This window comes from Hemitrygon akajei, chromosome 23, assembly GCF_048418815.1.
Source record: "Hemitrygon akajei chromosome 23, sHemAka1.3, whole genome shotgun sequence".
NCBI lineage: Eukaryota > Metazoa > Chordata > Chondrichthyes > Myliobatiformes > Dasyatidae > Hemitrygon > Hemitrygon akajei.
The window spans coordinates 50967999-50991682 of record NC_133146.1 but is presented as its reverse complement, the minus strand read 5'-3'; the positions used below and the strand labels follow the sequence as shown (position 1 = coordinate 50991682).

The 23684-nt window shown below is 39.5% G+C and overlaps 1 protein-coding gene across 1 annotated transcript; it reads right to left on the bottom strand.

Moving 5' to 3' along the window:
* Positions 1 to 869: 869 nt before the first annotated feature.
* hpdl (4-hydroxyphenylpyruvate dioxygenase-like) lies at positions 870 to 19696 on the bottom strand. Its single transcript, XM_073027614.1, has 5 exons — positions 18663 to 19696; positions 17291 to 17457; positions 11287 to 11438; positions 6126 to 6265; positions 870 to 1861 (listed from the first exon to the last, which is right to left on the bottom strand). Exons 1-5 carry the CDS (start codon positions 19490 to 19492, stop codon positions 1657 to 1659), a joined length of 1494 nt encoding a protein of 497 aa, XP_072883715.1. The 5' UTR covers positions 19493 to 19696; the 3' UTR covers positions 870 to 1656.
* Positions 19697 to 23684: the final 3988 nt, after the last annotated feature.

Here is a 23684-nt window from a genome sequence, read left to right as displayed (position 1 = left end):
TATAAAACCACAAAGGAAAAAATTAAAAAGGATTGTTTTATGTGCTGCTATTGTGTAAACTGAAAAGCAGTTTTAACATCACTACATGGATAGAATTAATTTCAGTTCAAATGTACAAGAATTTTAAGGTACCTCTATACTTGTTTACTTAATATTGGAGTGCAAGTCCCCTTGCCTCTAGTTCCAACTAAAATTGAAAATTCTATTAATGCAAATCTACATATTTAAACTCTCTAATCTGCACATGTAATGGACTTGCATATCTGGACATGGAAGTTGACTCTACTGCACATCAATAAACCCTGGTTTTGTCCTCTGCTGTAATGTATGGAAAAATGTTTATCAAGCCGGAGTACACAAACATCAGCAAATAGACCATACTAAATTGGAAGTGATATTAGTGATTCTTCTTGACCTGGCCACAGGGAAAGCTCTTCCTCTGAATTGACTGTGGCATCATTTGAATTGTACATTTTTCTTCCAAAATTTCATCTAAAACATGGTACCTGTGGAAATGTAACCTTTCCTCATGGTTCTGATCTATTCCTGAGATTGATGAGCTTCTAACTAAATCTTTTCGAAGTGTGAAAAAGGAATGAACTTTGAAATTTTGCATCAAGATCAATTTGGTAATGTTGTTTCCAACAACATATCTAATTGTTGACTGAGTAGGGGAAAATTATAGAAATATTAACTTGAGATGGTTTAATTCCTAGAAATTGATCCACATTGTGATTTTTCATTTGGCAAAGATACATCTGTGTATATGTCACAAAAAGCAAGATAACTTTTTTAAAATTCTTTTTCCACTCCAACAAATTCTGAGAATGAATTTGATTCTATACCAAATTTTTGGGTAATGATTTGTGAATTCTGTAATGATGAATTTCCATTAACTGAACCATGTAGGATGGTCTGCACATGGCTTTCTGCAAGGACCCATGAAAAGTGAACTAGAGGGCAAAATTCTGAATCCAAATGGATTCAGAATAAACCAAACCAAATGATCTACATTTAAAATATCAAGTAGATTTAAATGCCAAATCTGAAGCACTCGAGTTGGGAACACATATGGAATTCCTTTCTTTCTTTTTAAATCTTTTTATTAATTTTAAGAAGAACATAGATGAAATAAGAATACAAAGCGTTTGAGAATACATAATTAATAGTTTAAATAGACAATCAGATATATAATAATCAATATATAAGGCCTCCCAAACTCACAGTATTTATGTAAAAGAAACAGAAAAAGAGAAAAAAACACCCCCAAAAAAAGAGAAAAAACTAACCAACATGGGCCAATTATATAATGTTAAATACATACAGTAGTGCCAATAACTCCGAACCTCCATCCAAATAATTGAGGATAATAAAAGTAAGGTTTAGGAAAAGAACATTTAACTCATATGAAAATGTTGAATAATCATATGGAATTCCTAAATCTTCCCCAGACGCAGAATATAGAACTTAAATCAACACAAAATAGTACAAGGCCTCAAACATTAAGGATAAAGATTACAGAACTTGATATCTGTTACAGTACATTTATATTTCATATTTAGTACAATTGCACATCTTTGGAAAGCAGATCCTAGGAATTCAATGCCAAAAGCAGGACTGTGGTCTGATAGATTCCAACTGTCACTGAACAGTCCTTCAACTTGAGAGCAAACCTGCATTCCTTGTCAATATTCCCTTTTTGGTTTTATTCTCCTCATGCTGATCCATAGACGTCTGAACAGATTTCCACAGTGCACGGATATTTCCATCTCCAAATCCAGAGGCACCCTTTCGCTCAATGAGTTCAAGAAAAAAAGTCTCTTCAGAAAATATTGGTTTTGTAAACATTTGCATGAGGTACCTACAAAGGAAATTTTGATCATAAATGTTCACAAAAATATCATGAAACTCAATTCTACATGCCAAATCAGAACCTGCCTCGTCTCTTGTAGAAATCAATTTTGCTAATTCTAAGAAGGAACTATAGAAGGGGGCCATGTAAGTAGTGAGCACTGGACGAGAATAATAGGATGAAAACCACCCCTATTCACAAAACCAGCAAGCAACATACATTGTTTGATAATCAAACTTCAAAAATTATTCATTCCTAGTTCTGAAACTAATACTAGGAGAAATAAAATAGCAAACCAGAGAACATTGGAAGGTCTCAGAACAGCACAATTTATAAATGAAATTAGTATGACAATCTCAGAACGAGAATGGCACTTAAAAAAATTATTGAAATGTGTGAGCTATTTTGATAGCTTTTTAAGTGAATGCTTGAATGTAATTCTTAATACCCAAAACTTCTACCGTGATGTAATAAAGGGTGACAAAGACTTTAAAATGCTGCTCATTACCAGCGCCCAAGTACTATACATTTATGCAGGAAATATGCATTTGGAATCTAGCCACAGGAATCTTTGGGGGTAAAAAAAAAACTTTGCAGAGATTAACAAAAACATTACAGGATTTTTAAGATAGTGGAAAATGTCTAGTCTGCTCACTTTCATGCATCATAGTTTTCTAAAATTAACATATTAAACTTCTCTCCTGATAATAAACTAACATTGAGGCATATCCTGCAGTGATACGTGCATAAATGCTGGCACTCCCAGCCTTTTCTTATCAGTTTAGAGCACTGTGGCCCAAGATGCTTATTTGGTTTCCTATTGTTTCAGCAGGGAGTTTCTTTAAACCATTAAGCACACCCACGGGCCTTTCCATTTCTGGAATCTCACAGCCATTGTCTCTGACAGAACTGACAAGTTGATGTAGCTGATCTGAGGAATGGCACATAGTACAACAGATTTTCTGAAAGACAGATACTTAGTTTGGAACCACTCATTTTGGTTTTTGAAACTACTTCCAATCTCAATTGTTTACAAAATTTAATGCAAAGAAGCTATGGAGTCTTGACTACACTTAAAGTAGCATCTAATATGAATGCCAGACAAAATAAAAGTTATGTATGCCTGAATATTGCTGTTGCAAAAGGTACAAGTTTACAGGTTCAGATTGCCATTGGTTGCACTTCTGTTCCTATCAATGTTCCATTGAAATGGTAGAACAACTTGTTTCTGAATCTGAGCCAACAATATTGAAAAGACCACACAGAGAAGAGTTCTTAAAGACAAACTAGGAACAGGCGGAGATCCATGAAGATATGGACTACAAACATTGCACAGCAAAACACATCGCACATACAGGCAGTCCCCGGGTTACATACGAGTTCCGTTCCTGAATCCGAAGTTGGATTTGTATTTAAGTCGGAACAAGTATATCCGGTATTATTTAGTGTCAGTCAAAAGTTTGTCTTAGTATATATTTTACCTTTCTATGCATATAAAACACTTAAGAAACGTATGTATTCCAATAATTAAACCACTGTGTTGCTTAGTAATAATTGTAGCTTTCATCGGGGCAGGGCCTTTCACAAGCTCCATTATTCTCACTTTATCCATTATCCTTTAAAATTGTTCGTATCGTTGACTGACTGTAGCCTAACACTTTTCCAATGACCGATGGCGTTTCACCTCTTTCCAAACGCTTTATTATTTCCACTTTATTTTCAATCGCAATCGCTTCCCATCAATGGAACAGACACTGCAGGTGGCAGGTCTGACCTGCGCCAGCTCCTGAGGTCCACTGGGACCTAAGGACCACCTTACTGAATTCCCCGGGTCCTAAACTCCATCGCACTGAGACAGGTTAAATGGGACAAGTGGGGGCTGTGCTGGGTTTGGGTATTTGATCCTCCACAATATTCCGCATGGGAATTTAAACTGGAGGTGGCAGTAATTTTTTTTACAAGTTCGAGTTGTGAGCTCGACATCAACCCGGCACAGATGGTATGGGAGTCACTGGGTCGACATCAACCCGGCACGGGAGCAGTCTGTCACTAAATCGAACTCAGGAACCTCTGTTCTCGAGCCTGGCGCTGATCTCATTGCGCCACCAGCCGACTGGAACGGGGGGGGGGGGGGGGGGGGTCAGGCTGAATCTTACTAAGGAAAATTTAAGCCAAATACAAAGTTAAACACTAAACACAGTGTCAATGGCAATGACTTAAAATGGCGGATGGCGTCGCGATCTGATTTAAAATGGCGGACAGTGTTCTCCTTCCTCAGTTCATAAGTACGAGTTGTCCGTAAATCGAACGTTCGTAACTCGGGGACTACCTGTAAGTTCAGAAACTTCAGAAAACATGTAAAAAAAACACTTTAGAAATATTCCATTTAGAAAAGGAACGGTGAAACAATCCCAGCACCCCAACAGCAAATATGAATACAGTGCTTTGATGTTTCAATTTGCCCAGATACAAAAAGCATCCAATGACACTGGAACTGATAGTTGACTGGATTTCAGTGACACGTCTTTGTGCTAAAGCAACAGCTTTTTACAAAAGCTACTGAATGTGCTGTAATGGTGCATTCAGTCCATAAATGCTTATTAGCAAGGAAGTTGAAGGATGTGATGTTTGGTTTTGATGCAGATTATAATTCTGAAAATAGTTTTCTTTTTGTGATTTTCCTAATCAATACAGGTCTTTACCAGCTTACAAATACTCCACTTAGGTTCAGCCTGAACGTACAAACAGGCATTTGAGTGAAAGGCAGGGTACATTTGCTGGCTGCTCGGAGGCTGCAGGCATCTCTTCCCATGCGGAAACTATTTTTGGCCAAATTTCCGAGTCACAGACTGTTCAGGTTAGAACTTTTCACAGGAACAGCACCTTGCTGTAACTTTGGGAGGTTCTGTAATGTTTCACATCAGGGTTGAAGGAGGTCGCAATCTCAGAAAGGAAGTCAAGCTTCAGTCTCAGATTCAGTTTGCTGACAGCTGGAGAATGTTCACCATGCTTGCTGCCATAACAACTTGCATTTCATACACATCTTTAATATAATAAAATGGCTCACCTCACCTAGAAAGAATCATCGTGCTTGATAAGTTACAATAGATGCTGGAAGAGCTACTTTTGATAAGCATCTTAGAAGATGTAGGCAGAATACCAGAGAAATTAAGAATTTCAGAGTTTACAAACTAGGTAGCAACAAAAATTTGATTTCCAGAAAAATCAGACATACGTATTTAATTATGGAGATGTAACATGGAATAGACTCTTCCAGCCCTTCAAACCACGCTGTCCAGCAATCCTGATTTAACCCTAGCCTAATCACAGGACAATTTACAAGGACCAACTAACTTACCAACCAGTAGGTCTTTGGACTGTGGGAGGAACCCAGAGCACTCAGAAGAAACACTCACGGCACATGGAAAACATACAAATTCCTTACAGGCAGCAGCGGGAATTGAACCCAGGTCACCTGTTCTGTAAAGCGTTCTGCTAATCGCTACACTACCATGCCACCCCTCTTTCAGTATTCTCCAATTAGAGGATCCTAAAGCTAGGGAAAGTGACACAATACAGTCCAAATTGTTTGGGATTTCTTAAAGGGCAACATGATTCACACCTTGCCAATAATTAGGGCTTCGGTCTCACATCTCAAGATGCAGGCTTGATCCTGACTGAGTACTGACTGCATGAAGTCAGCACATTCTCCACATGAGCATGTGGGTACTCCATATTCTCCTCACACCTCTAAGGCGTGCCTCCTATAAATCAAGTGCTAGTGTAAGTAAATGTCAAAAAAAAAAACAATAAAAAAGGAGGGAATTATTGGGTATGTGAGAGAACAAGTTTGAGAGGGGGAGGTGGGGTGGAGAGAGGAGGATCGATGCAAAATAAGGAGAGAGAATGGGATTGGTAAGTTTTTTTGTGGAGAGCAGATGGATCAAATAGCTTCCTTCAATGTCACAGTAAACAAGAGTGAGATTTTCAAGTCAAAACTTGCCAGACTGCTAAATATCACTGGTCAAAACTTTGAGGTGGATATTGAGTAATGGCCAAGATTGCCTAAACACAATGTCCCTGCATACTTTCCTGAGAGACTGTGGTGGTATTGAGCTGTTCAGGTTACCCTGGTTGTGTTTTTCTCATCAAGATGTAAATCAGAAAGCAGTCAGCAAAGATGATTATTTTATTCAAATTTTTCTTCAAATATTATTAATGACAGAAAACTGACCCAGAAGACTTTAAATATTGTCTCAAAAAACAAACAAACCTGTTTTTGTTATCATCTGGCCTGTGACATTCAGCTTCTTTACAGTGCTCACCATCAACCTCTGAATCGAGGAGAATGCCATATCGTGAAAGCAACTCTGGATCTTCTCCTACTTTCATGATCTCCTGCTGTTTGTCAATCTGTAAAAACATGGCAAAGGCAAAAGAATTTAGTACAAATTTGGTCTACCCAAATAGAATATTAAACTTTTAATACCTTATAATTAAAATACCTAGATATAAAAAACAATCACAAAATGTAATTAAACACTAGTGGAGAAAGTGACTCTATTCAATAATTTATGTCTTTCAGAAACAAGTACTGCAAATTATTTTGCAATTAAGGCCCAGGATCTAAAGCAATAATTGGTCACTATTCGGGGGGTGGGGGGGAATATTAAGAAATGGTAAATGCAATGTTAGATTAAATAGAATCATTGGTAGTCTATTTTTAATTTCATTAATTTTAAGAAGCACAGAAGTTTATGCCAATAAATTGTTGGTGGTGATTAGCTTTATACCGACAACCACTGTGCATACCAAGTGACAGCACAATGCACACGTTCCTCCTGATCAAAAATGATTTAATGTGTAAAAATAACCCAGGTCAGAATTTTGCAATCAACAGCAATGGAATGATACTATCACCCACATACATTTCAGGATTTTTGAGCAGCCAAGTATTTAAGCTTAATTTTCAGCACAACTAACTCTACAAAGGATCTATGATGTGTACAAAGATGAAAAATGATAGTTAGCTCTTCATTCAGACTGCAAATTCCTTTCAAGGAATTAGTGTAGTTCAAGGAAAATGGACAAAAAAAAAGCTTCTGTTTAAAAAAAACATAACGAAGTTATAGAATAATTTAATTTTCATTAAAACTTCTGGAATTAGATTACCGTATATTTGTATAAAACTGGTTTGTGCTCAACTTCAACAATCATGAAGTGCCTTGAGTGGCTGGTAATGGATCATACAAAATCCCACCTTCCAGTTACATTGAACCCTTTCCTGTTGGCCTACTGCTCCAAACAGCCCACTGATTATATAGCCTCAGCCTTTCCCACCTAGAAAATGATGCCACAGGCATCAGTCAGGATGTTGTTCATCGACTTCAGCTTGGCACTTAGCACGATCATCCCTGAGAGTCTGGTAGATAAACTGTCCCAACACCCCTTTTAGTAACTGGATCTTGGACTTCTTGATGGAAAGACACTAGTTAGTCTGAGTTGGCAGCAGTAGCTCAAGCTCGTCATGCTGGTCACTGGTGCTACACACCCCCCCACCCCAGGGCTGTGTGCTCAGCAAGCTGCTGACTCATGACTGCATGACAGATTCAGCTCAAACCTGGAACTGTGCAGTGCCGGATTAGTGATTTTGCTGAATCACAGGTTGTTATGTTAGGATTAAATAAACACCTCTAACCCACCTGATGATCACCTCATCCTACCTTTAAAGTATCCTGTAAATATAACAAGTTGGATAATAAAAAGAAACTACAAATGAAAAGTAAGTAAAATTTACTGAAGTACAGCACAGGCAAAATACCTTAAGACTAACAAGTTACACCTGTGGGTTCCTGCAGTGTTAGAGCAGCCAAACACAGTGATAGGTTGAGAGGGTGAACAGTTTTAAGTTCCTCAGCATACACAGAGGATCTCACGTGGTCTGTACATACCGGCTGTGTGGTGAAAAAAGCACAATTGCACCTCTTTCACCTCAGACAGTTGAAGTAGTTCGGTACGAGCCTTCAAATCCTCAGAACTTTCTACAGGGACATGACTGAGAGCATCCAAACTGGCTGCATCACTGCCTGGTAGGGGGACTGTACTTCCCTCAATTGCAGGACTCTGCTGAGAGTGGTGTGGACAGCCCAACACATCTATAGATTTGAACCTCCCACTATTCAGGACATTTACAAAGAAATGTGTAAAAAGGGCCCGATGGGTCATTGGAAACCCGAGTCACCCCAACCACAAACTGTTCCAGCTGCTACCATCCAGGAAACAGTACTGTAGCACAAAAGCCAGGACCAACAGGTTTTGGGACAGCTTCTTCCACCAGGCCATCAGACTGATTAATTCATGCTGATACAATTGTATTTCTATGTTATACTGACTGTCCTGTTGTACATACTATTTATTATAAATTACTATAATGGAGATGTAATGTAAAGATTTTTACTCCTCATCTATACAAAAGATGCTAGTATTAAAGTCAATTCAATTCAATGATGCAAACGCGAGGAAATATGCAGATGCTGGAAATTCAGGCAACACACCCACAAAATGCTGGTGCAACGCAACAGGCCAGGCAGCATCTATAGGAAGAAGCACAGTTGATGTTTCGGGCCAAGACCCTTCGTCAGGACTAACTGAAATAAAAGATAGTAAGAGACTATTGATACCAGCCACTCAGATGAAACAAAAAAGGGGAGAGGTCCTAAAAAAGAATGCAGGGAGTTTGTTAGGAAGTGAGAAGCAGGACCTCAAGACTAGTAATCTCAGGGTTGCTACCTGTGCCACACAACAGTGAGGATAGGAATTAGAATGAGGTTGCAGATAAGTGTGTGGCTGAAGAACTGGGACAGTGATTCAGATTTCTGGTTAGTTTGGACCTCTCCTGGGGCAGGTGTGACCTATAAACAAAAGGGTAATGTCACAATTGTAATGTGGACTTCAACATGCAAGGGGATTGGGAAAATCAGGTTAGCGTTGGATCAGAGGGGGAATTTGTTGAATGCCTAAGAGATGGCACTTTTAAGAACAGCTTGTGCTCGAGCCTATCCGGGAGAGGCCATCTTATATTGTGTGTTGTGTAATAATCCAGATCTTATCAAGGAGTTTAACGTAAAGGAACCCTTATGAGACAGTGATCATACTATGATTAAATTCATACTGCAATTTGAGAGGGAGAAGCACAAGTCATATGGGCCAGTATCACAATGGAATAAAGGGAACTACAGAGGTGAGAGAGGAGCTTGCCCAGATTGAGTGGAGGATATTGGTGGGGTTGATGGCAGAACAGAGGTGGCTGAAGTTTCTGGAAATACTTCACAAGGCGCAGGATAGATATGTCCCACAGAAGTAGTTGCTCTCAAATGGCAGGGGTAACCAACTATGGCCGACAAGGGAAGTTAAGGATGTTATTAAAGCCAAGGGCAGGGCACATAAGGTAGCAAAAGTGAGTAGGATGCTGGGCAATTGGGAAGCTTTTGAAATCCAACAAAAGGCAACTAAAAAAGAACGAGGGAAAAGATGAAATATGAGGGCAAACTACCCAGTAATATAAAGCAGGATACTAAAAGCTTTTTCAGTTATATAAAGAGTAAAGGGAGGTAAGAATTGCTATTGGACCACTGGAAAATAATGCTGGTGAGTTAGTAGTGGGGGTCAAAGAAATGGCAGATGAACTTAATAGGTACTTTGCAACTGTCTTCACTGTGGAGGGCACTAGCAGTGTGCCAGAGGACCATGAGTGTCAGGGAGCAGGAGTGAGTGTCATTGTTATTACAAAGGAAAAAGTGCTATGTAAACTCTACAGTCTTAAGATGGATAAGTTACCTGAAATGGAAATTATAGACCAGTTAGCCTAAACTCAGTGGTTGGGAAAGTGTTGGAGTCTATTATTAAGGATGAGGTTTTGGGGTACTTGGAGATTAATGATAAAATAAGTCAAAGTAACCATGATTTCTGTAAAGGGAAATCTGGCCTGACGAATCTGTTAGAGTTCTTTGAGGAAGTAACAAGCAGGGTGGAAAAAGGAGAAGCAGTGGATGGCATTTACTTGGATCTTCAGAATTAATTTGATATGGTGTCACACAAGGCTGCTTAACAAGGTAATATCTTTGGTGTGACAGGAAAGATACTGGCATGGATAGCAGAATGGCTGACTGACAGGAGTCAGTGAGTGAGGAAAAAAGGGGGCCTTTTCTGGTTGGCTGCCAGTGATTAGTGGTGTTCCTCATGGGTCAATATTGGGACTGCTACTTTTTAAATTGTTTGTCAATGATTTGGATAATGGAATTGGTGGCTTTGCAGCAAAGTTTGTGGATGATATGAAGATAGGTGGAGGGGTAGGTGGTGCTGAAGAAGCAATGCCATTGCAGCAGGACTTAGGCAAATTGGAAGAATGGGCAAAAAAGTGGCAGATGCAATACAGTGTTGGGAAATATATGATAATCATTTTGGTAAAAGGAACAATATTGCAGATTATCTAAATGGGGCAAAGGTTCAAACATCCGAGGTGCAGAGGGATTTAGGAGTCCTTGTGCAAGACTCCCAGAAAGTTAATTTACATGTTGAGTCTGTGGTAAAGAAGGCAAATGTAATGTTGACATTTATTTCAAAGGGAATCGTATATAAAAGCAAGCAGGTAATGCCAAGGCTCTAGAAGACACAAGTCACGTCACACTTGGAGTATTGTCAATAGTTTTAGGCATCAACAGAAAGGATGTGTGTCATTGGAGAGAGCCCAGAGAAGGTTCACAAGGATGATTCTGGGAAAGCCTTTACTGCAGGAGTATATGAAGAAAGTCTTGCTACAATTGTACAAGCAAGACAATTTCTGAAATAATGTTTGCAGTTTTGACTTTCATGAGTAAGGAAGTATGCACCTTACTGCAACAAAGATTAACTAGATACATTCCTAACATGAAAAGATTACCTCGAGGAGTGATTAAGACAAATTGGCCTATATTCTCTACAGTTTATATAACCTCACTGAAATATAAGAGTTTCCATGGAGGCTTAACATGGTGGATGCTGTGAGACTAAAGGCCCTAGAACCAGACAGTAATTGAGTAAAAGGGGTTACATACAGAGCACATTCTTACCAAAAGTAGTCCATACATCAATGTCATAATAGCCAGAGATATGGAAAAGCAGAGATTTCTTCAGAACAATGCAGTTCTTAAGACAGATGTGAAAAATTCTTCCTTCAATCCAAAAATTTATTTAAAAAGTTGGATGATCATAAGTGATACCTACTCAAGAATTATGCTGAACATAGTTAGTGCAAACCTATTGATGTTTGACTCATTCTTCAAAATAAAGAAAAACACAAACTTAATCTTAAATCCTAGAAGAAACCATTTTATATTACCTTTTGAGATATCGTGTTTTTATTTCTTTTGTAAACTATTTAAATTTTAAGTCAGTACCTCTGTGTAATATGTAGCAGGAGGGGTAAAAAACTGAACCCCAGCATCTACAAGAGATTTGCAGGTGGAAACTATGTCACTGGTGTACAATCCCACATGCTGTATTCCTGCTCCACGGTGCTCCTCCAGAAATGTGTCAACTTGGTTTTTACCTAAGCACATACACAAATTATTTGTAAAAATATCTAATAATTCATTACAATTTTCAACATTAGTGTCAGGCCAGAACATCAGCTGGTTGTGATTAAAATTTAATTTAGTTTAGCAATATTTAATTTTCCATCTTACTTACATAGCAAGATACAAAAGAGAACAAATATCATTTAGGCAATTTGGTGGAACAAGTAAGAGTGGCTAACTATCTGGAATGACAAAGAAGTTGCAGAATAAAATTGAATCTATATCTATTACAATCCTTTAAGAAATTTAATTTCTCTTCTCCTTACACACCATTGCAATCCAATATAGACTTTTCCCCAAATGAGTTATCAACATAATTTAGAAAACATTGTTAAATGCACTTCAAACTACACCAATAAAGTTTGGTTAATTTATAGGACAAAAAAAAAACCTATAATGTTGCCCAAATCTTGGTACATGTTTGTTTAAGTTTGAGATTCAAACTGTTCCAAAGTATGATCACCAGTAAATACTCGGCTAACAAAACCATGAGCTTTATACTTTATTACTTATCTGTATACATAACAAGTACACTGCTTGATTTACTATTTCCTTCTGTTGTCATTTTCAAGGTTGCATCACCACAATTTCCATTTTTGCCCATGGCTGTTAAGATTAGGCATGCTGGATGATTTCAGGCCCAACCTTGGAAATTATGCAACCAATTCTTTGTACTAATACTGCAGATCGAACTCATTTATCTTTGTGCAGAATTTCTCATTTGTGCAGTTATTTCATCTTGTGCAACACTATCACGTTTAATAATGTAAATTTAAATGGATGTTCCCTTTTAATGTATTAAAATAATTTACCTTGATGTGCATTACTTCTCATACTATCAGTACAACACAAAATTATGAAAAGCAATAAGCAAATTTGTTGAGATCAAACTAGCCCACTATCAGGATCATATTAAGAAAATATTTGCATAATTTAAAGTAGAAATATCCACGATCTTTTATAGTGATCACACTCAATGTCTTTACAAAGCAGGAAGTATCTGAATATTAATTCCTAAAGTAAGGTTACAGAGCCATCATTCAACAAATAAACATAGTGTCTATAAAAGTATTCTCCCCCCCCCCCCCCACTTGGCAGCTTTCATGTTTTATTATTTTACAATAATTTCACATTGTAGTTAATTTGGCTTTTTGACGCTGATCAACAGAAAAAGACTCTTGGGTGTCAAAGTGAAAACAAATCTCTACAATGTTATCTAAATTAATTACAAATATATAACAAAATAATTGATTGTATAAGTACTGACCCCCTTTACTATGACACCAAATCATCACTGGTGCAGCCAACTGGTTTTAGAAACCACGTTTTTAGTTAAATGGAGATCTGTGTGTAGTCAAGGTGTTTCAATTGTAAAAATACACCTGTACCTGGAAGGTCCAACTGCCAAGTTAGTATCCTGGCAAAAACTATACCACAAGACAAAAGAACACTCCAAACAACTCCACAAAAAAGGTTACTAAAAAGCACAAGTCAGGGGATGGACACAAGAAAATTTCCAAGTCACTGAATATCCCTTGGAGTAGAATTAAGTCAATCATCAAGAAATGAAAAGAATATGGCACAGGGGTAAACTTGCTGAGAGCAGGCCATCCTCAAAAACATGCAAGTAGGGGACTAGTGAGGAAGGCCATTTATGACAACTCTGGCAGCCAGGCAACTGTGATACAAATGGGATGTAACCATAATAGCAGGTCACAGCAAGTGTATATATCATACTTAGATTTCACCGCATCACTTTCCCCACCAAAGCACAAGTCAGCAGCATGAAAGAATACACTCCATCACCGAGTGTTATCCTCATTGCACTCATACAAGAGGCAACACACCACCACCATTCAGGGTAAAGTAATCCACTCGATCAGTTCTTAAACTACCTGCTTAAAAAAGATTTTCCATCACTATAGGCACACAATGACTTCAGTATGAGCTACCAGCAATGTTAACCAAGGGACCCTTGGCCATATTTCTGAACACCATGGCAAGATGGTACAAAGGCACACCATCATACTGAAAACACCCTGATGTGTACACATCTTACCATTCCTTCAACAGAACCATGTTTAACCTCTAGAATTCCCTACCCAAGAGAAATGCAAGTGTGTTCTTAATGTACCCCCACCATCACCTTTCCAAATACAAAAAGCATGTTTCTTCTCCTGCTTGTCAGACTGAAGTACATACTGAATTTACTTTGTATAGTTATTTAATACTAAGGTAATAATCACTGTACTAGCATCTTCCCCGCCATCTCTCTGGTATTCTCTCACCTCCAGATTTTAAAGCACAGTATTAATGGGATAAAATACAAAAATCAAATCTTCACCAGAACCACTATGGAGGTGCATGTCCAAAAGACTTTTAATCTTCAGAAAACAACAATGTTAATACATAGTCTCTTGTAAAGAAGATTTGCAGTAAATTTTCAAATTACTAATTGAAATGAAGACAATCCACTCCAAGGCCTGAAAGCATGAAACTGGGCCTCAATCCAGTACAGACAGAACCAGTGCTATTTATTATCAAGAGAAGTAACATTGCTGTTCTTAATCATGTTTATCCTTCATGGACACAAAAAAAACAGTACACTGGCTTATAATTTAATCTCAAATACTTAAAGTTCAATAACATGTTTGCACAAATTAACTGCCAATCACTTCCAATTTTGAAGAAAACTAAACACACAAGATGTTTAATTCTTCTTTATGCCCATTTCAAATTCTATTCTGTTATTCTTTCATAAGACAAACTTCTTCCTCCTGAAATGCCAAATATATCCTTCAGTTTTAACTTTGTCTGATTTGTAAATGCACATTGCCTGGCCAATGTTTAAAACCTCAGAACCTCAAAACCGACACTGGCTCCCAACCTGACTGTTTCCAGCAGTTTCCATTTGAATTCCAGATTTTTAGCCTCTAAATTTTCAGTTTCCATTACAGTTATCAGATTAGCAGGGTAGATACTCAATGAACATTTCCTGTTATTAATAACTGTTTAGCAAATGAAGCAGTCCACACTTGCGAGTAATAAGACCTAGGTAGCATTTCAGTATGCACTGATAATGGCAACTAACTACCCCACCAATTCTTAGGTAAAGTGACTGGCAAAAGGTTGGCAGATGGAATAAAACTTGTAGAGTGTAGTTACCACTTTGGGAGGGGTAAAAAACAGAAAAGTGTTGCTTACATGTGAAGTACACAATGTTGCCAACAGGGACCTCATACACAGTACTTAAAATTACTATAGATGTACAGCAAATACTTACGTTAATAAAAAACTAGACTTTGGCTTTTATTGTCAAAGTTGATACACCTTGCTACAACAGTAGAGAACATTAATCAGCTTACGTGTCCTGCAAATAGATTTGGTTCCATTAGTTAAGGAGGAGTGTGGATGGAGACAATTCAAAGACGAATTGTTGATTATCAGTAATGTAGCTGGAAGAACCCGAGCTGGAATTCTGAAAAATGAAAGATGATCTTGTTGAAATATGAACCTGCGGAGGCCTGGCAAGTTAGATGATCAGAGAATATTTCCTCTTGCTTGGTTTCAGAATAAAGGGCAACTTGGTGAGGAGAAATTCCTTTTCTCAGAGAGTCGAGAATTAATTGGTTCTCTATGACAGTTAGAGGGGAAAAGTACTATATGTTCAAATTTGAGACAGTAGATATTCAGCTTATATAGGTTAAGCAAGAATATTAAACAGAGGCCAAAATCTAAATGAAATAGAGAGCTCTGCTCTTTATTTATATTGTTTGTTATTTCTTAGAAGAGTTTCTAACCACATGGCAGATAGTTCTTTTGGAGATGTTGGGGGGTGGGGGTGGGGTTGGTAGTGAAGTTCAACCTCATCTTGAAAACTCTTAACGCCCATCCAGAGGGATGGATCTCCACTGCTCTGGATAAGCACAATTCCAACAGTACTCAAGATGCTGAACACCATCCAGGACAAAGCAATCTAACTGACTTCCTCTACCTTTGGCACAGTGACTACACTGTGTACCATGAACAAAAGGCACTGCAGTTACCTGTTAAGTCTATTCCTCTCAAAACTGATTTCTACCAAGAATAAGGGCAACTTATCATGGGAACCTCATACAATTCAGGTTCCCATCAAGCAACAGACCATACTGTCTTGGAAGTATTTTAGGTTTCCTTCATTATCACTGGAGCACCCTAGCCAACAGCATTATGTACCTTCTATATGGCAGGATTGGGCGACTCAAGGAGTTAGAATGAAGAACAGTATAGCAATTGAAGGGCCCACAACGTTATGCCAACCTTGATGCCAATTTATATTAAATGTGCTCCTCCGTTGAATCATCCATACCCCCTATTCTCATATTCAACCACTTGATTCCACTAATAGCCCAATAAACTATACCAGGCACCTACCACACATGGCACTTTGGAAACTTCAGTTTATCACAAGGGAACACATACAGATCAGATCCTAAACTATCACAACCACCACCGAAATGTATGCAAGAAGAGCTGGAGAGCAGAGAGACACTTCAGCACAGTGGAGCTAAAGGATAAAGGAGAAACATCTCTTTAAAGTATCCACATGAAATGGATACCCAAGTAATGTCATACAAATTTGTCTACGAGGTTGACAACGCACCTGAAAATTACCCATCAAGTTGTTCTTCCATATATTCCAAATATCTTGGAATTTAAGGTCCATTTGCTCCAATTTTGGTCAAACACAAGCCAACAGCCACACTGAGGATACTTTTCAGACCAAAAGAACAAACCAAGGTATTGGACAAGAGCAATGTGGTCTAGAAAATCCAAATGAGGGGACTGCAGTAAATATCATGTCAGCCAAACTGGGAGAAAACTATCCATGATCATCAATTGGCTGTCAAGTAGCGTGACAAACTCTCCCTCTTCTCTACCCATGAAGAGCAAGAGGGGAGCAAATTCGACTGGGTATCAGTGAAAGTCATGATGCAAACATGCCGCATGCAAGAGAATTCCTAGAAGCATGGTTTTCCACAAACAATTCTGTAAACAGACATGAAGCAGATCCTATTCATGAGCCAATGTGAGTAGAATTCCATTCCATAACACTCAAAGCTTGCTACACAACCAATTGGCAATGATACTTCTTCCCCTACATCACAAATGAGTTTCTGTAAGGACAACTAAGCAGCTGATTGACAACTATATAATGGCAAAGCTTTCAGAGGACACAATTAAAAGAGCACTGCGGATGTGTCCTCTTATGGTGACAAAACATTTACAAGTAAATTGCTAAGATTGGAGAACAGCTTGACCCAACCCTTCTCCGCATAATAATAAAAAATGGCCCCTCACCTTACCTTTAAACTTCCCTCAAAGTTCAGCCACTATCCTTTCAAAGACACTTAGGATTGGGTGACAAATGCCTACCTTGATAGTAATGTTATGTTCTAAGAACATCAAGAAATGAACAAAATACAGGTTAAGAACCAATGAACTAAAGATGAAATTGGAAGAACCTTTATCCACAAAGCAATTATAATCTGGCTGGTGGCACCTTATAGGGTGACAGATGCAGATTAGATTGTGATCGTCTGTTTAGTATTTAATAGGGAAATAATGCAAATTTGATTAACTACAGGCAAAATTGACATGACACTTTGATGAAAAAGACACCCAGTGATTCTATTGTTAAAATATTTGGCCAAATAAAAATCATTGGAGATATTACATGGAAAAATATCTGAAACTATGCATACGTAAAATGCAGCTTCATTTAATTTTTTTTTAAAGAAATGACTTTTTTTTAAATATAAACACAGAGTAATGTTTGTTGTACCTTGACAGGATAAGGACTCAGCAATCACAAACTTGCAGTCTGTTTTCTTTTCTTCATTTGAAGAGATTGACATACCAACTTCACTGCATTTCCAATATTCCATAGCAGTCAAGCGCAATCCAATGTCATTCCCTTGAATGACATAACCATTGTCTACACTTTCATTTCTAGAAAAATAAAAGGTTTGACACTATTACAATTCAAATGATCCTAATAGAGACAAGAGGGCATACAGAAGTGAGATATATCAGCTAGTTGAGTGGTGTCATAGTAACAACCTTGCACTCAACACCAGTAAGACCAAAGAGCTGATTGTGAACTTCAGAAGATAGGGCGAAGGATCACAAACCATTCCTCAGAGAAATCAGAAGTGGAGATAGTGAGCAATTTAAAGTTCCTGGGTGTCAAGATCTGAGGATCTAACCTGGCCCCAACATATCAATGCAACTATAAAAAGACAAAGGCTATACTTCATTAGGAGTTTGAGAAGATTTGGTTTGTCACATAAGACACTCTAAAACTTCTACTGATGTACGGTGGAGAGTATTCTCATAGTCTGTAGCACTGTCTGGTACAGGGCAGCTACTGCACAGGTCCAAAAGCTGCAGGAAGTTGTACAATTAGTGAGCTCCATCTTGGGTACTAGGTCCAGTGATGTGAAATCTAATAAAGCATTAATGTTCAGTTGGTTATTCCTAAAAAACACTTACAATCAATTTTTAACTGTAAAAGTTGAACCTTCAACAAATATTTGTATCTATAATGTAAAAATGTTTATTACACAGTGCCTGGGAGAAGTGGATTAACAAAAATAGAAATAAAAACATAATAAAACACACCATGGAGTGGAAATAGGTTTGAGTTCATAAAAATGGACAGAAAAAACACAAGATGTTAAACACAGGTCTTAATTGTCTTACATTAGTACATTGTGCATTGTCCTGAGGTAAAGTCACACGAGAAACATTAACTCCATTTCTAACTCAACTAATTGTTTGAATGGTTCCAACGTTAGTGCTTTGTTTTTGTTGAACTTCAGATTTTTCAGCACCTGTGGTGCATTTTTCATTTGATGTTTGTAATTTGTGAAAAGTCCCGCAGGGTATCATTACTGTTTACAGAATAAACACCAGCACCAAAATTATTGCTCTGACAACCTTGTAAGGTTTCAGAGAGACATAACAAAGACTTTAACGGCAGGACACACTTGTAAACCTGAAGTGAATCCTTAAATGCGAGCAATGGATCGGTAGTTACAAAACACCATCATATTCCCTCCACCGCCATCGCTACATTTCCAAGTAACTTATCAAGTCACAAGGGGAGTGATGGAAACCTTTGCGTTATTTAAAGCTTCTCCATCAACACTCACCGATTAATGAGAAAGCGCTGGAAGCCGAAGCACGTCCGGTACCAGTCCATGATGTAGTTGCTTTGCCCTTGAGGGCACGCATAGGTTATGTGATCAAAATGAGTGATTGCCACCGGACCGCCGGCCTGCTCCGGAGACTGGACGGCAGCTACAGGGCACGGACCGAAACCGGGGAGGAAGTCTCCGAAGTAGTTGCTGCGGTCGATGAGAGTGTGACGGACATCACCTACCACCGACCCCAGCACAGAATAAGTGACCGAACCCAGCTCGTCCTCCACCGGGCTCGGTGGCACTAAAACCTGGCAGCCGAGGCGGCTCAAGCTGAGTGTCGCTCGCTCCACGTCCTTCACCTCGAACGACACGTTGCAGGCGGTGTCCACCACATGCGCCGGAGCCGCGTCGTACAGAAAGCCCTCCGGCCCCGTGCACCGGCCGCCCGCGCTCTCGTTAACGATGAGCGCGGCGGAGCCCCTCCTGAGCAGCGATTGCCGAACACCCGGCGTCTCCCGGCGGCCGCACAACTGGAAACGGAACGCCCGCACCAGGTGGCGGACCAGGCGCCCGCTGTCGCTGACATGGAAAGCAAGGTGACTCAGTCGCTGCACCGGGACCGCCATTAACGAGCATGGAGGGTCAACTGGGACGGAGTGAGCGGGATATCGGGTCAAGGAAACTAATGAATTAGCGAATGGTGGGGAATTTGAAAACAAAGCAGCAAAGACCGGGAATACTCTGCCGGTCAGGCCGCGTCTGTGGGAAGAGAAATCAGAATCACACCGCAGTCTCAGGACACACGTGTGGAGGCGGAGCTCACGTTTGGCCAAGCCCATTGGTCGAAGCTCACATGAGGGTCAAGCCCATTGGTCGGAGCTCACATGAGGGTCAAGCCCATTGGTCGGAGCTCGCATGAGGGCGGATTATTTGCTCCGAGCCGGCAGGTGGGAATGAGCAATGGATGTTTCGGGCCGAGGCTTTGCACCAGTTCATTCCCCCTTTATAGATGTCGCGTCAGTTTCTGAGGTGCTCGAGTGTTTTCTGCGCGCTGCTCGAGATCTGCAGAACGCCTGGTGGTTCGGGGCGCGAGCAGCTCACGGGGGACGGGGCGTGGAGCCAGGGGAGGAGATGATTGGAGGAGGGGGCGGTTCCCAGCGCACACGTGACAGCTGGTCGCGCACGGACGGGAGTCGTTGTCACGTGGGACAAGTGGGACCGCCGCTCGGGCAGAAGGCGGGGTTGTTGAATCACTTCGGACGCGATGGCCCAGCCCCAGGTAACGTAGTAATTATAAATGGGCGTAGACCCTAAGGCGATCTTGGAAGAGCCATCCAAACCCCTGCCTGAAGAAGTGAGTTTAGAGAGAACACGAGGAAGTCTGCGGATGCTGATGGTCTTGAGCAACGCGTACAAAGTGCTGGGGGAGCTCAGCGAGTCAGGCAGCGTCCCCAGAGGGGTAAACGACTCGGGCCGAGAAACTTCATCAAGAGTGGAAAGAAATGGGGCAGAAGCTTGTAATAAGAAGGTGGGAGAGGAGAAGGAGTACGTTGGTAGGTGATAAATGAAACCAGGTGAAGAGGAAGGGTGGAAAATTTTAAAGCGAGACTTTTTAAGTGTATTGGGTGGGTGGGTGGGTGGGTTTGGCTTTAGGTTTTAAGGCCAGGTAACCCAGGCAGCAAAAACACACAATTTATGGATGTAAAGTTTGGAGTCGGATGCGGGGTTCCTGAGAAAGGATTGATCGTGTTGATTCCTGCAGTCAAGCTGGGGAAAGTGATTCAACATGGAAGTGTTCGGCTTCTTTAGCGTTAGTGCAGAAATAAATGTTGGGTTGATGATGGATTTGGGTAACCTGTAGTGGCATTGCTGTCTTTTCTACTGCTTGCATCTTTTCCAACAGAGTCAATTAAAAGTATATGAACTCCTCACCAATAGTTGTAGTTGATTGGGAACCCCATGTTTAAGCTTGTTTCTATCAGTTTATTTATATGAGTAAGTGAAAATGTAAGATATGTCAAAAATATTCCCACTTGATTGTAAATTTATGTTCATGTTTCAATATTCAGATATTTTGTATAATAGTTCAACAGTTACATAATAAAACATTTCTGCTTTTTGCAAGTTCTTTATGATTCACTGTTTAGCCAGTTTGAGCCCTGATGATAGGTCTCAGCCCCAAGCATCAATTGTTTATTCCTTCCATAGATGCTACCTGGCTTGCTAAGTTTCTCCAGCATTTTGTATGTGTCTCTCAAGATTGCCAGCATCTGCAGAACCTCTTGTGTTGAGGAGCCCAGGATTTCTTTTGAAGTGATATCTTTTGAAAGCAGGTAACAGAAGACATATTCATAAAAATGCAAAGACTGCAGATGTTGGAATCTGAAGCAATAAAAGATGAAAAATACTCAGGGTCAGGGAAATGCTGTTTTTTCATCCATTGTGTGTCATTTAATTGTGTGCAAATCTATTGACCTTGGCCCATTGTCCATTGAAGATAATGCAGTGGGTTCTGTTACATGCTCATACATTTTCACTGTTTATGATTTTACTTGTTCTTTTCTGGCATCTTTATGTGTAAATATCCTTGATGGTGGGTATGCCAGTGCCAGAGATGCTTTGGGGATGTTGCCTGATCACCAAGTTCCTTCATTTAGCTTGTTGCTCCAAATTTTCAGCATCCTCATGTCTTCCCCCCCCCCCCCCCAATTCTGATGAAAGGTTATTGAACTGTAAATTTTACTTAGCACTTATTTTCTAACTTGCTGAGTATTTTCAGCAATTTCTCAATTTCAGATTTTACAGTGACTCAAAAGATGTGGAGTTTTGTATCTCTCAATTCCATCTTCCATGTAAAAAGTGAAAACATCTGTGCAAAGTGATCTCAGGTACAAACATAAAACAGAAAATAATTTATTGCATAAGTATTTACTCCCTTTAATATGACAAACCAAATCATCACTGGTGCAACCAATTGGTTTTAGAAGTCACGTAATTAAATGGAGATCTGAGAGTCATGGTGTTCAACTGATTGTAGTAAAAATATATCTGAATCTGGAAGGTCCAACTGCTGGTGATTCAGTTTCCTGGCAAAAACTAAACCCTGAAGACAAAAGAACTCTTCGAGCAACTCAGGAGATGGACAAAAGAAAATTTCTAAGTCGCTGTATATCCCTTGGAGTACAATTGAGTCAATCATCAAGAAATGGAAATAATATTGCACAGGGGTAAATCTGCCTTGAGTAGGCTGTCCTCAAAAACTGAGTGACCATGCAAGAAGAGGACCAGTGAGGGAGGCCACCAAGTGACCTATGACAACTCTGGAGGAATTACAAGCTTCAGCAACTGAGATGGGTGGGACTGTGCCTACAACAACTGTTGCCTGGATGTTCCACCAGTCACAGCTTCATGGGAGAGTGGCAAAGAGAAAGCCAATGTTCAAATAAACCTCATGAAATCTCAGCTAGAGTTCGCCACAAGGCACATGGGAGACTCTGAAGTCAGCTGGAAGAGGGTTCTATGGTCTGATGAAACCAAAATTGAGCTTTTTGGCCATTAGACTAAACACCACACACCATCATAAATACATTCACCCTGCAGTGAAGCATGGTGGTGGCTGCATAGTGTTGTGGGATGCTTCACTGCAGCAGGTCTTGGAAGGTTTGTGAAAGTAGCAAATTGCAGGGAAGTTCGGGAGGAAAACCTGATGCAGTCTGGAAGAAAACTGCGACTTGGAAGATGTTTTTCCAGCAAGTCAGCGGCTACAAGTATAAAGCCAAAGCTACATGGGAATGGCTTAGAAACAACAAAGTTACTGTCGAGTGGCCAAGCCAGAGTCCAGACCTCAATCCAATTGAGAATTTGTGGTGGACTTGAAAAGGCTGTTCACTCATGATCCCCATGCAATCTGGCAGAGCTTGAGCAGCTTTGTAAAGAAGAATGAGGAAAAATTGATGTGTCCAGATGTGCAAAGCTGATGGAGACTTATTGACAAAGACTCAAGGCTGCAATTGCTGCCAAAGGTGCATCGACTAAATATTGACTTGAATGGGGTGAATACTTGTACAATCAATTATTTTGTTTTATATTTGTAATTATTTAGATCACTTTGTAGGGATTTGTTTTCACTGTGACACGAGAGGGTCTTTTTCTGTTGATCAGTGTCAGAACGAGCCAAGTTAAATATGCTGATTCAATGTTGTAAAACAATTAAACACGAAAACTTCCAAGGCTGGATGACTGCATGACTAAGAGATAGTGTTTATGGTTTTTTTTTTTTTGAAGGAGTGAGTGACCATTAAAAATGAGCAGTGACAAAGGATCCAGAAGTGATGGAATCTAAGTAGATTCTAACCTTTTTTATGTCATGATCTAATACCATTAAGTGAGGGGTCAGGAGACTCTGATGTAGATGTTTTCAAGCTAGATGAGTCAAGATAACGTTATCCAGATCTTTTTGAAAGTGAAAATGAGAAAATCACAGAGGATTAACAAGCCTTCACTCCCTTAACTCAGCTGGCACTAACTACCTTTTGTATTTTCCAATCTTTCTTGGTCTTTCTGTTCTATTCCTTGCAATTTCAAGGAATCTAACTTTTCCTTGGTCTGATAAAAGGTAATTGATATGAACTGTTTCTCTCTATATAGATTCTGCCTCACCTTCAGTTTTTTCTCAAGCATTTTCTATTTTTAAATCCCAGACAAATTCGGATGCCAAGATTGTGAAAAATTTAGAGAAAAGAGAAATATTCTGCAACAGAAATTGCATGGTGCTCACTTTGATTTTATCAAAGAAAGATCATTGTAAGAGACCATCTGGATAGCTTCATTTCAGAACTTCACTTTTTATCCCTGCAACTCAGTACCATGCAAAACTCGTTGTGAACCTCACAGATGAGAGGAATCAACAGTTTCTTTCAACAACTGAAATTCATTGAGAGAGCATACTTAATATTTCAGAAGCCTCCTCTGGCAAACTATTGACAGAACACCAACTTCATCACAAATAAAGTGGAAATACGTTCTTAATGA

Coding starts and splice junctions, on each gene's coding strand:
- hpdl (XM_073027614.1), bottom strand. CDS start 19,492: ATGGGCTTGGCCAAACGTGAGCTCCGCCTCCACACGTGTGTCCTGAGA. Junction 11,439..17,290: donor TGAGTCCTTATCCTGTCAAG/GTACAACAAACA, acceptor GTATGTGCTTAG/GTAAAAACCAAGTTGACACA. Junction 1,862..6,125: donor CCAGATGATAACAAAAACAG/GTTTGTTTGTTT, acceptor TTTCCTTTGTAG/GTACCTCATGCAAATGTTTA.